At 59.1% G+C, this 12,438-nt stretch overlaps 1 protein-coding gene across 5 annotated transcripts; it reads left to right on the top strand.

Annotated features, from left to right (window-relative positions):
* Positions 1-32: 32 nt before the first annotated feature.
* EPN3 (epsin 3) lies at positions 33-10,701 on the top strand. Of its 5 annotated transcripts, XM_037056844.1 has the most exons (11): positions 34-329; positions 2,727-2,921; positions 3,427-4,127; positions 5,097-5,215; positions 5,871-5,951; positions 6,160-6,288; positions 7,182-7,269; positions 7,747-8,013; positions 8,183-8,299; positions 8,419-8,646; positions 8,838-10,701. In XM_037056844.1, the coding sequence occupies exons 3-11, from the start codon at positions 3,566-3,568 to the stop codon at positions 9,170-9,172; spliced, it is 1,926 nt and encodes a 641-aa protein (XP_036912739.1). In that variant the 5' UTR covers positions 34-329; positions 2,727-2,921; positions 3,427-3,565; the 3' UTR covers positions 9,173-10,701. The 5 variants fall into 5 exon arrangements, with proteins under 5 accessions (XP_036912740.1, XP_036912739.1, XP_036912737.1 ...); XM_037056845.1 differs by lacking the exon at positions 2,727-2,921 and having other exon boundaries at positions 33-329; positions 8,189-8,299; XM_037056842.1 differs by lacking the exon at positions 2,727-2,921.
* Positions 10,702-12,438: the final 1,737 nt, after the last annotated feature.

Consider the following 12,438-nt stretch of genomic DNA (forward strand, 5'->3'; position numbering starts at 1 on the left):
CCCAGCGCTTCCTCCTGTGTCCTGTTACTGCTGAGGCAGACCTGCCCGGCCAGCTGAGCAACTTTCCTCCTGAGTGCTGCCTGCCGGCTGGGCATCCAGGAGACCAGCGGACAAGAGGCAGAGCTGCAGCCCGTTTGGGGGACCCTGCCACACCCTTCCAAGGGGTCTACGCCTCCTTGGCGAGGGTGGGTCTCCGGGACGAGAGTCTGCAGTGGATGGCTCTGGGGAAGCTCCCGAAGCTGTGCCGCCCCCCTGCCGTGCAGGTTGGAGGGTCGCTGCAGAAGCTGCTCAGGGTCCCGGGGCTGGGGCCAAGGGAGCCTGCACCAGAGGTAAGCTGGCCCCTCCCTGGCAGTGGTGGTGCCCCAGTGGAAGGTCTGGGGCTTAGTCTCCCTCCAAGGTTCCAGGGAGAGGGGTGAGGAGAACAGGGTGGTGGAGTGGGCTTATTGTCTCAAGTGGCCCTCCTGCCTGCAGCCCTTCCCTCCCTGCTGCCCCCAGCAAGGAGGACTGGGGGCTCGCTCCCCATCCTGGAGCCCGGCTCTTTGGAAGCATCCCTCGCAGACTCCTGCTCCTCTACCAGCCCCTCCTGCTCGGCCCCTGATGCACCTTTAGACTCAGGCAGCCCTCGCCCTACTCCAGTGCCCCCAGCACAGAGCTGACTTAAGCTTACAGCCAGAGGGCACTGCCACTTTCCCGACTGTCCCTGCTGGACCCCATGGAGGACAGAGGCCGGCATCTGCCTTAGCAGAGGATGGGAGGGGGTGCTGGCCGGTGTGGCGCGCCTAGGCTTTGGACAAACTCACCCACGTGACTTGACACCCGGGTTCTTTCCATCTCCCTGAACCCCCACTCTGGAGAAAGCGTCTGCTTCCTCAGTTCGGACAGGTGCCCCAGTCCTCTGGGCCCTGGGAAGAGCAGCCCCCTGCCCACAATAAACTTCTTCTCGGGGTGCTGTTGTAGGAGACAGCTGGTACAGGTCCCTCCCAGTGGGTCCCACCCCCCGTTGGCCCTTCTCCCACTCTACAACCCCCCCACCACCGCAGATTCCTCCCTCCTCCTTCCCTGCCCTCCTGCCTCTCCTGCCCTCGCCCCCGTCTCTGAATTGGCCTCTTGGGCCCGGCCTTCTCAGTGTCCTTCCCTCCACCTGACAGGGCCTGGCTCAAGGTCACTGCAGTAATTCCATACCCGGCTGCCCAGGCCGCCGCTGCCGCTGCCACTGCCGCCTTATCGGCCGCTGGGTTTCTGTTTCACTCCCTTTTATTTCTGGGCATATTGTGTTCGATAAAACCCTTTGCTTGTAACACCGCTGGCAGAGCTCCCAGCCTCTCCCGCCTGCGTTCCTGCCTCTCCTCCTCCCTCCCTTCCGCACGCCGGAGCCTCGCCCTGCCCCCTCTTCCTCTCCACCTCCTTCCCTTCAGACTTCAGGTGTTTCTGACCCCTCCCTTCCCCTAGCTCAGGCAGAGGTGTGCAGAGAAGGCCCTGCCATGCCCACCTCCCAGGAGAAAAAGTTCAAGCAGGGCTGCAGCGCCCACACCGAGAGCCCCTCCCACTGCCCGGGCGGGCAGGAGGGCCAGGTAGAGCTGCTACAGGAGTCACGATGCCTGACTGGTTCTGCTGGTTTCAGTGGCCAGCTCCGGAGCGGGTGGCGTGCACTTGGGGCGGGCTTGGGGACACAATCGTTTCTCATCTTCACTCCTGCCACCCGCCAGCCCACCGCTTAGAGAGGCAAAGGCAGGTCTGAGTCACTAGTGAGGGCGAGGGCAGGAGCTAAACAAGTGTGGGCCAGCGCATCCCCTCAGAAGGCCAGCTGGACAGGAAGGCAGCGGACAGAAGGTAGGCAAGTGCCTTCAGCCAGCCCTCTCCATCTCTCCGGGTCTCCCAAGGGACGCTGGCGTCTGGGCAAAGCTCTCCCAGGCACCTGGGCCCTGAAGAAAACTCTGAGGCCTGAGGGCCCCTCTGAGAGGAGCCCTGTGCTGGCAGAACTGGGTGGAAGGGTGAGGGGGTAGAACAAACTCCTTTTGACTCCTGCTGAGTCCCAAGGGAGAGCTGAGAGGTGCCGTCTCTGTGGGTGCTGGCATCGGTGGGAGTTCGTTGGCGAAGTGGGGGCTCTGCGGGTCCAGCTGTGTGTGTGTGCCCTGCCAGTGTGTGCCCACACCAGAGGAGTGGTGATGGCAGAGGGACCCCAGTCTGGGTTTCTGGTAGGGCTGTAGGAGGACATTTCTCTGACTTGGGCCTGTGTTGACTTTCAGCAGATGGCCTGGTCCTATGGCTGGGGGGAGGGCAACTGGCTGCCCCTAACTCCCCTGTAGCTGGGGTATCAGAGTTCTACCATGTGCCCCAGGCCTCCTGGGGGAGGGGGGTTTGGGGAGCCCAGGAGGCCCTCAGGCAGCTTCCCTTCTGGCTGCATAGGTGGGGCTGAGACAGTAAAGCGATCAGATGAATTAATTTCAAAACTGTTGACCCTGACAATAAGTATTGGATTAGTCTTCTGGGGACCTTGGTCCCAGCTCTGATACCTACGTGCCACGTAACTGTGGGCGGGCTGTGGCCCCTGTGGCCTCAGTGCTCTTGCGTGTAGGACAGGGGTGGCGGTGACTGTATTTCTTTGAGAGGCAGCCTCTCCCAGTGCCCCTTCCTCTCTCACTGGCCCAGCTTGCAGCATTCCCTCTGAGCTGCCCCCTCCCCCACCCCCACCTTGCCGGCTCACTCCTCCTCTCCCTTGCCTCCAGATTTCTGGATTCAGCTCAGCCATCACCGCCTCTGGGGAGCCTCCTCTGATTTTCCTAGCTTGGGTGCTCCTGTGCCCCCCACCCCCTGCACTTTCCCGCTGGGCTGTGATTGCCTGTGCCCTCCCCTCTCACCCGGACTTGGGTGCACCGGGACTTGTGCCCCGTGCCTGGTTCAGAGAAGGCCCCAGGAAATAGGTATTGAATGAATCAAGCTACACAATCAATGGGAGAAGAGAGGAAAGTGAGGACTGGGAAGGTGGAAAGGATAGGTGTTAAGCTAGATCCTGGCAGAAAGGGGAGAGGTAGACCAGCAGAAGCCCGGACGGGCGGCATTCCTGGGGGGTCATTGTTGTGTCCCTCACGAAGGGCAAGGACTGTGGTGTGTGTCTGCCTAGTTCTACCCCAAGTCCCCACCTACGAGCTCTGTGACCTGGGATGAGTCAATCCTTCTCTAAGCCTCATTTCCCTTCTCTGTGAATAGTGATAATAATAATAGGATCTTTGTAGTGTGATGGTGAGGATAAATGAAAGTGCAAAGCTAGAAGTGCCTGCTGAAGAATAAGTAAAATAAGACAAATAAAAAGTGCCTGTTGAAGGCTGTTCCTGGCAGCGGGGACACCCTGGACAGGCCTTAAGTTGGTGAGTGAGTGGTCAGCTAGGTGGGCCATTGCCCCTGAGTTGCAAACCCTCTCTTCCTCAGACCCATGTGGAACCTAAGGACCAAGCCGCCCTGCTGAGAGCACGGCGGCCTCTCCCTGGAAACCGTGTCCTCACGACGGTGGCCCTCGGCCCTCCACCTCCGGCTGGGGCGGGGGGCGCCCATCTCCAAGTCCCCAGCCATGACGACCTCAGCGCTGCGGCGCCAGGTAAAGAACATCGTGCACAACTACTCCGAGGCGGAGATCAAGGTGCGCGAGGCCACCAGCAATGACCCCTGGGGCCCGCCCAGCTCGCTCATGTCGGAGATTGCTGACCTGACCTTCAACACGGTGGCTTTTGCTGAGGTCATGGGCATGCTGTGGCGGCGGCTCAACGACAGCGGCAAGAACTGGAGGCACGTGTACAAGGCACTGACCCTGCTGGACTACCTGCTGAAGACGGGCTCCGAGCGGGTGGCCCACCAGTGCCGGGAGAACCTCTTCACCATCCAGACACTCAAGGACTTCCAGTACATCGACCGCGATGGCAAAGACCAGGGCGTCAACGTGCGCGAGAAGGTCAAGCAGGTGATGGCCCTGCTCAAAGATGAGGAGCGCCTCCGGCAGGAGCGGACCCACGCCCTCAAGACCAAGGAGCGCATGGCGCTGGAGGGCGTGGCCATGGGCAGCGGGCAGCTGAGCTTCAGCCGCCGCCACGGCGAGGACTATGGCCGCTCTCGGGGTTCCCCGTCCTCCTACAATTGTGAGTGAGCCCTGGGTGCGTGGCTGGGCACAGAGAGGTGGCCTGGGTTCCAATTCTAGCTCTAAGACCTCAGAGGGAGGTCGTGCTGATTCAGTGGGATAAGGAATGTAAAGTGTGAGGCGAAATGCTCAGTACATAGTAGGTGCTCAACAAGTTAGCGTAAACAATACTGTTAGTATACATTTATTACTATTGTGGATTTGCTGTCTGGTAGGACAGGGTGGTAGACACCCATGCCCTGGAGTCTGGTAGCATTCCTTCCCCGGGCCCATCCAGGCCGTGTGATCTGGACAGCCACCTCTCCGGACCTCAGCCTCCTCTCCCACAAAGCAGAGATAATCTCATCGGCGATTGTTTGATGTGAGAATTAATGAGACCAGGCCCAGGACTGCCCTCAGCCCTGCGCCCAGACACATGGCACGGGCCGCTCCATCAGTGGCATTCCCCGTAACCACCCCGGCTTGAGGGCACTGTCCTTGGAAACGGGCGCAGCTGTTGAGCAGTTCCTGATTCTCCTTTCCATCCTTGGGGGGGGGGGGGGGCTTTCCCGATCTGAGATTTGTTTAGCATGGCCCTCCTTTCATAAAGCCCTTGATGGTGTGCTGTGGGCTGGGAGAGCTGTGACCTTGACTGGAGCCTCTCATCTTCCCACCCCACCTGACCTCAGGCTGCCTGGAGCCCAGCTGGAAGGGTCAGGGAACCTGGGTTCAAGTCTTGCTGCAGGACCCTGACCAGGCACCCTTAGAGCTGTTTGCCGGTCTGGAAAGGAGAGGATGGAATCTTCATGGGGTGAAATGGGAAACATTACAGAAAGTGCCAAGCACATGGCCTGGCTTCCCAGGGGCCCTCAGCTGCCCATTCTTCTCTTCCCCTGTCTCTCTCTCTCTGAGCCTTGGCCTCCTGGAGGGGATGGGGTGTGGGAGCCCCTGAGTACCCACGGGGTCACAGGAGCCACGACGGTCATTGCAGCTTCCTCCTCGTCCCCCCGCTATACCTCAGACCTGGAGCAGGCCCGGCCCCAGACGTCAGGAGAAGAGGAACTGCAGCTTCAGCTGGCCCTGGCCATGAGCCGGGAGGAGGCCGAGAAGGTGAGGCCCCCCTGGGGCAGTTCAGGAGGCCCTGCCACTAGGCTGGGGTTGGCATGGGGAGGGCGCTGGCAGAGGAGGGAGACGCACCTGGATTTGACACACCCTGACTCTCAGGCTCCCCCACACTGGGCCCCCCAAATTGTAGTCTCACTCCCAAGGACAGTGCAGAGCCTGTCTGTGTCCCTGGGATTGTCCCAGCAGGGATCACCTGCCTGACTGTGGTCCCCTCTGGCTGGGCTGGGAAAGGACAGTGAGTGTGTAGCGGGCTGGCGTGGGATGAGTGTGGTAGGGGCCTGCTGCCGCCTCACGGAGGGGGAGGGGATCCGTATGCTGACAGACACATTCATAGTTGATGCAGAAACATGCTATCAGCACCCCGACCCCACCATCGGCTACCCTTTTGTAGGACAGGGACAGCCCCTATAGTACCATCCTCTGCCGTCACCTCTGTGGATCTAGGCGGGAAGCAGGGCTTGGGGAGACTCAGGGGACCCAGAAGAAAAGGATTTTTAAACTGCCTCTCAGATGTGGACAGGGAGAAGACCACGCCCACACTGCTGTCTGGGTTGGGTGCTTCTCTCTCAGTCCCACATCCCCTTTTGGCCCAGGAGTGGGAGTGCTGGGCCAAGTTCACCCCTCTCTTCCTCCCTCGCAGCCAGTCCCCCCAGCCTCCCACAGGGACGAGGACCTGCAGCTGCAGCTGGCTCTGCGCCTGAGCCGGCAGGAGCACCAGAAGGTAGTGGGCTAAGACTCCTGTGCTGGTGGAGGTGCTGGTGAAGGTGCTAACCGGGCATTAACCAGGCTCCTCCTGCTTCGCCTGGTGGTCCTGCTGCGCCTAACTTCTCAGCCACCTCCCACCCTGCACTTTTCTCAACTTGGCTCAGGTCCCCTCAAGTCCAACCTGGGCTGCCCATGCTCTCCTCACTCCTTTTGTGCCTCTGCAGGAGGTGAGGTCCTGGCGGGGAGATGACTCCCCCATGGCCAATGGTGCCGGGGCCGCAGTTCACCGTCAGCAGGACAGAAAGCCTGAGAGAGAAGAGAGAAAGGAGGAGGACAAGCTGAAAACCAGCCAGGTAGGGAGGGTGCTGGGCTATGTGAGCTGGCAGAGCCTAGGAGATGAACTGAGTTCATATTTGTAAAGAGTGCAGAACAGTGCTTGGTACACAGTAACCACTACCTACCTGTTTATTCCATGAAAATGGGGGTGGAGGGGGTGCAAGCAGTCCCAGGTTGGGTCCCACCAGGATAGGCTGGTGACCAAGCTGACGGCAAAGTGGGATGTAGAGAATTCTGATTGGAGACCCTTCGAATTGGGTTCTGGATCCGCTGCCACTTTAGGGTGGAGGCACGTTGTCTGGGCCTTACTTTCCACCTCTGACATGCTCGGATGACACACTGTACAGGTGACGACTGGAGGTGGACTCCGGACGTGGTGCTAAAAAACATCCCGAGCTCCTGTGCCTATTTTTCAAGAGGAGTAGGCAGCTGCTGGGAACAAGGGCCCCCTCGAAAGCTGTCCATGCTGGGGTTCTCTGTCCCTTTTCTGGCCGTTCTGTGTTCACTGTGACCAGTTTCTCTTGGACACTGCTTAGGGAGGTAGATTTGTCATATAACCTGCCTTATATCACTGGTGGGCTGAAGAGCAAGACAGTTGAGGGCGGGCCTGGGTTCTAGCCTGGCTCAGCCTCTGCCTGGCTGTGCGGCTTCAGGCGAATTGTTTCCCCTAACTGGGACTCATCTGTAAGGTGGGTGTGCCGCCACCTCCCCCACCTACTGCATAGGGCTGTTGGGAATACCAGGCACTCAATGGATGAAGAAACATTTCATAAACGGAAAAGCACCGTGCCGAGGTGAGGGATCGTTAGTAGGTGTTTGTGGAATGCGTGAAGGTGAGAATGAGCCAGAGTCAGATGGACAGGTCAGGGTCTGCCCTCCTCTGAGCCATGACTGCCTCTCCTCTCTGCAGTCCTCCATCCTGGACTTGGTGGACATCTTCGCACCTGCCCCGGCCCCGCCCTCCACACACTGCTCTGCTGACCCATGGGACATCCCAGGTGGGCATGGAGGGCTGCAAGAGCCCCCCAGGCTGGCCCTAGAGAGCCCCTTCCTTCCTAGTCACTTGTTGGCATCCCCTTACTCACAGCTCAGGGCCTCTGGGCAAGTCACCTATGTCTCTGAAACCTCAGCTTCCTTGGGGACATGGTGTCATAGAAAGGAAGGGGGAGCACAGCTGAAGAGCCCAGCTCATGGGAAATGATCTCAGGAAGGTGCTCTTGTTGCCCGTCACCCTGGCTTTCCTACCACAGCCCGTCCCTGACTGGGAAGGTAGCCTGAGCTGCTCCTGCCCAGGAGACCAGGCTCCTGGGATAACTTGCTAGCTGTGGGCTCCTGCTTGCTGGGTGGTTCCAAATTAGTGTCCAGAATCTGTGAAATAGATCCCTTAGCCCTGCAACTTGGTCTGGGTAACTGGGAAGGCCCTGGGCTGGGGGTAAGGGTCAGACTGGGGTCATGTCTGTGCTGTTCCATTTCAGGTCTCAAGTCCAACATTGAGCCCAGTGGCTCCTCCTGGCCTTCTGCAGACCCCTGGTCTCCGGTCCCCTCAGCAAGCATCCTGTCCCGAAGCCAGCCATGGGACCTGCCCCCTACGCTGTCCTCCTCTGAGCCCTGGGGCCGGACCCCAGTGCTGCTTGCTGGAACCCCCACTACAGATCCCTGGGCACAGAACTCCTCCCACCACCAAATCCCCAACGCTGGGGCTGACCCCTGGGGGGCCTTAGTGGAAACCTCCAACACACCAGGTAAGTGAAGGGCCAGAGGGTGTGGGTGTAGGTGAGGGGCTGAAGGACTTCTGGGTCCCCCTCCCTCTGGGGGTGAGGCTGTTAGGAGGGCTGCTTGCTTGGAAAGAGGTCAGCTCAGCGCCTGCTCTTTTTGCCAACCCACCTCATCTCCCTTTTCTTCCTTGGCTAGCTCTAGGTGGCACCTCAACCTTTGACCCCTTTGCCAAACTTCCAGTATCCACAGAGACCAAGGAGGGACTGGAGGGGGCCAAGGCCCTGCCCTCTGGGAAACCCAGCAGTCCTGTGGGTAAGCAGGAGGCAGAGGATGATGCAGCTCCCGGGAATGGGCGGCCCACCCAGGGCGGGGCTCTGGCCTCTTCCTCCTGCAGAGTGACCAGTCCCTCTCCATACCCATTTGTATTCCAGAGCTGGACCTGTTTGGAGACCCCATCCCCAGTTCCAAGCAAAATGGTACCAAGGAGCCAGATGCCTTTGACCTCAATGTAGTGGGAGAAGCCCTACCCCAGCCTAGCAAAGAAGCCCGAGCTCGCACTCCTGAGTCTTTCCTGGGCCCCTCGGCCTCTTCCTTGGTCAACCTTGACTCCTTAGTCAAGGCACCCCAGGCTGCGAAGACCCGGAACCCCTTCCTGACAGGTAGGACACCCCCTGTTCCCTGACAGGTCTCAACCCTGCACCCCCGCCCCCATCCTTCCTTGCAGAGCCCAGCCCTTGCCCTAGAATCTTATTCTTCTTCCCTATTTCTAAAACCCCAGATATTGTCCCCCTCCAATTTAGGGCTATGTCCCTGGCCCGCTGCAAACCCCCTACCCACTGTCGTTCTGCAGATTTCAGCGCTCCATCCCCCACCAACCCGTTCGGCGGGGTCGAACTGGGCAGGCCGACCCTGAACCAGATGCGAACCGGGTCGCCAGCGCTGGGCCTGGCTGCCGGCCGGCCGCTAGGGGCGCCGTTGAGCTCCATGACCTACAGCACCTCCCTGCCCCTCCCACTCAGCAGCGTGCCAGCTGGCTTGAGCCTCCCCGCCTCAGTCAGCGTCTTCCCGCGGGCTGGCGCCTTCACGCCGCCGCCCTCCAGCCTGCCGCCGCCGCTGCTGCCCACATCGGACTCAACTGGACCTCTTCAACCCAACCCCCAGGCCAGCACCAACCCCTTCCTCTGAGCACCACCCCGACCGGGCGGCCCACCTGTGCGCGGGAGGCCCCGCCCCCAACGCTAACGGCGTGGGGTTCTGCTCCCCTGGCCTTGGGGGGAGGCGGGGCTCGCACTCAGGGCCCGCCCCCAGAAGCCGAGACAAGCTGAGGCTCTACCCCCGGGCCAATGCGGACCCTGGTCCAGGCCACCGAAGACCCTTTGCAGCTCCTGGAACTAAAGCGTGATGGCTATTTGGGGATGAGACCGCGCTCCCGTAATAAAGACTGGAACCCACGGTCTCAGCTCTCACCAAGTGGACTTTTTGTGGGACGTGGCGGCCAGGTCTGGACCGCTGCGCAAATCACGGGCTGCCGAGGAAATAACTGCTCCACAACGTGGGGGCACAAAAACGCTCCCACTTCCTGCACAGCCCCCTCAGAGTGGCACTTTCGCTTCCAGACGCTCCCTAGGCTCTCGTTCGTTTGATCATTTTTCAGCCATTTATCTCACACAGGCGCCAGATTGATTCAATAGCAAAGAACCCATTTATTGAGCACTTACGTGCTACACACCTTAGACGGATTACTTCATTTAATCCTTGCAACAACCCTCTGAAGTAGATAACATTACTCACATTCAGAACTGACTACATAGTTTGTGGGGCCCAGTGTGGGGACCCTTGTTAAAAATTGGGTTAAGCATTTAAACATGGGGGCAGCAGAGCATTAAACCAAGTGTAAAACCCATTTTATAGGTGAGGAAACTGAGGCTCAGGGAGGTTTAAGTCACAAAGCTAGCATGGGGTGGGACTGGGGTTCAGCGTCAGTTGGGCTTCACTGGCCTCCAGGTCCCAGCCTGGCAGCAGGTTTAATTCGCAAATGTTGACTGCTGAGAACAAAATGCTGAACTTGCCTGCAGAGGAACAGAGAATTGCTAAGCCCGCAGCCTCCAGCAGCTTGGAACTCAGAGGGGCAGGGAAACCAGGTACAGGAGCCCCCATGCCTTTTGGGTTTACTGCATCACCTGAGATCTGGCTCTGCCCTCCTCTCCTTTCTCAGGGCTGGCAATAAACTCAACTTCAGCCATGCAGAGGGAGCCCGCAGGCTTCTGTGGGATCTGAGAAACCAAGGGAGAGGAGGGGGGGCCTGATACTTCACCCAGGTAGGGCACCATGGTCACCCTCTCCCCTTTTCTACTCAATGCTCTCAGGTCACTGAATGTGTCCTCAGTGCTCAAGGGGCTGGCCCTGCTGCCAGCTGCACCCACTTTGAGGTGCTAGGAGAAATGGCCTTCCACAGGCCGGAAACACCAAAGCTGGGGGAGACGCACAATGCCGTTCCCCTTCCTAAGTCTGGGGTGGGGCAAGAGGATGTTTTGTTATTTTGGAGGGAGTCCTACCATGGCCGTTGAAGGCAGGATGGACAAGAGCACCTACTTAGGAGTCAGACCCACAGAGTTCAAAACTCTGCTCCAAGATTTGCACATAATAATGATGATGATCACTTAGTAATAAGTGGTTATGCTCCCTGGCCCTGAGTAAATCACTTAACCTCTCTATGACTCTGCCTCCGTTTCCTTGTCAAATGGGAGTTCCTTCTTTATGAGGTTGCTATGTGGCTCCTCCCAGGCCACTGTCCACTTCGCCCAAGGTTCACCCTCTTCAGAGACAAGGAGGAATGAGCCTGCCATCGCCCCTCATTGCTGGTTTGCCAGACAGTGCCGAGTCCAGCCCCCATCTGTCTCCATCCTTGGTGTCTGACCACCCTTTGCTCCTCCCCTACTTGGGCTTTCCTCTTCTAAACTGGCTGTCATGTGGACACTGCTTCTCTGAACCAACCCCCACCCCCGCAAGAGGCGCTGTTTTGATTCCCACAAAGAAGAGATTGGTACCCTTGCTCCCCATAGCTGCTTCCAGACCATCTTCCTCCTGTAATCCCCCTCCCTCCTTGAAGGGTGGAGAATCTGGGCCGGCCCTGCCTCCTACCCACCTGGGGCTGTGTTCCACCTCATTCTTGCCGTGCTTCAGTTGTGGCTCACAGTCTGCTCCTTACCCAGATCTTGCTCAATCCCATGTGTCTCTGTCGTCAAGAAGGTGACCTTGCCGCCCCTTGATGCCCCAGCAACCCTCGCCCATGGTCACACTCCGGGGAAGATGTCATCATTCCAGATTCCTTTGCGTTCAAGGCAGGCTTCCTGTTCTCTGATCTTACCGTCACTCCTCCCAGGGAGCACCCCCGAGACCCTCTGTTGCCAACCGTTTGGTCATGCCTCAGTCACCTCCTCCAAACCAAATCCCTCCCCTGGGCATTTGTCCTAATTAGCCCCAGCCGTCTTGAAAGTGTCTTTCCCCTCGCATCAAGTGTCCATCCTATCCATGTCCCCTTCCTTTCTCCTCCCCGAAACCCTCTCCATTAGTCTCTGCTGTCAGCCTCGCCTCACTGGAACACCATCTGCCAAACCCACCACTGACGTCCGTGTTGCTCAAGCCAGTGGGTCTTTTTCCGACCCATCCCAGTTGGCTTCTCTGGAGTCTGGCCACACTGACCCTCCCTCCTTGCAAGTCTTTGTCCCATCACCTCTGGGGCACCACCCTCTCCTCGTTTTCCTCGGACACGTTGGCCATGTCCTCCCTTGTCCTTCCTGGATGCACCCCTGAGGTCCCCAAGCCCAGCTCTGAGCCTGCTCCTCTTTTCTCGCTGCAGCCTTCCAGGCTGGTCTCTCCCATGCCTGCCCGGTCTTCACACCGAACGCCCTGATTCCTCCCACCCACCAGCCTCTCCTCCCCATTCTGGAGCCTTGTCGTCCATGTCCACGTGTACATGTACACGTCCAGGGCACCTCAAACCAACATGTCCAGAATCGACCTTGTGAACCCTCACCTAAGCTTCTCCCTGTGCCTCCTCATCGGCAAATGGACCCACCACCCAGCACAAGCCCCACTCTGCCAGTCCCTCCTGACACCTCCTTCTCCCTGACTGCCAATGCCGACAACCTTTCCCCCTTCACAGACATCCCCCCTTCTGTCTCCACCTCCACCTGGGGCGGACCCCCACCATCTCCTCCGGGCCTGCTATGGCCTCCTAACCACTCCTGCTGCCGCTCTTGCCCCTTCCTAGTACCTTCCCCACTGGGAAGCCAGAGAGTGCTTTCCAAAGTGCAGGGTTGTCCCCTGACTGAAGCCCTTCAGCCTCTTCCTTCTGCTCTCATCAATAACCAAAACTCCTCCCCAACCTTAATCTCATCTACTGCCTTCCCCAACCCACCCCCAGCTCCGCCCCGCTGCCAGGCCGGCCT

This window comes from Sturnira hondurensis, unplaced genomic scaffold (assembly GCF_014824575.4).
Source record: "Sturnira hondurensis isolate 20B ecotype Veracruz unplaced genomic scaffold, ASM1482457v3 Scaffold0009182, whole genome shotgun sequence".
Classification (NCBI taxonomy): Eukaryota; Metazoa; Chordata; class Mammalia; order Chiroptera; family Phyllostomidae; genus Sturnira; species Sturnira hondurensis.

What these genes read in the sequence shown, in the direction of transcription:
- EPN3 (XM_037056844.1), top strand. Translation starts at nt 3,566, where the DNA reads ATGACGACCTCAGCGCTGCGGCGCCAGGTAAAGAACATCGTGCACAAC. An exon ending in TGACCCATGGGACATCCCAG is followed by an intron (nt 7,270 to 7,746) that starts GTGGGCATGGAG and finishes GTTCCATTTCAG; the next exon opens with GTCTCAAGTCCAACATTGAG. An exon ending in CCGGAACCCCTTCCTGACAG is followed by an intron (nt 8,647 to 8,837) that starts GTAGGACACCCC and finishes GTCGTTCTGCAG; the next exon opens with ATTTCAGCGCTCCATCCCCC.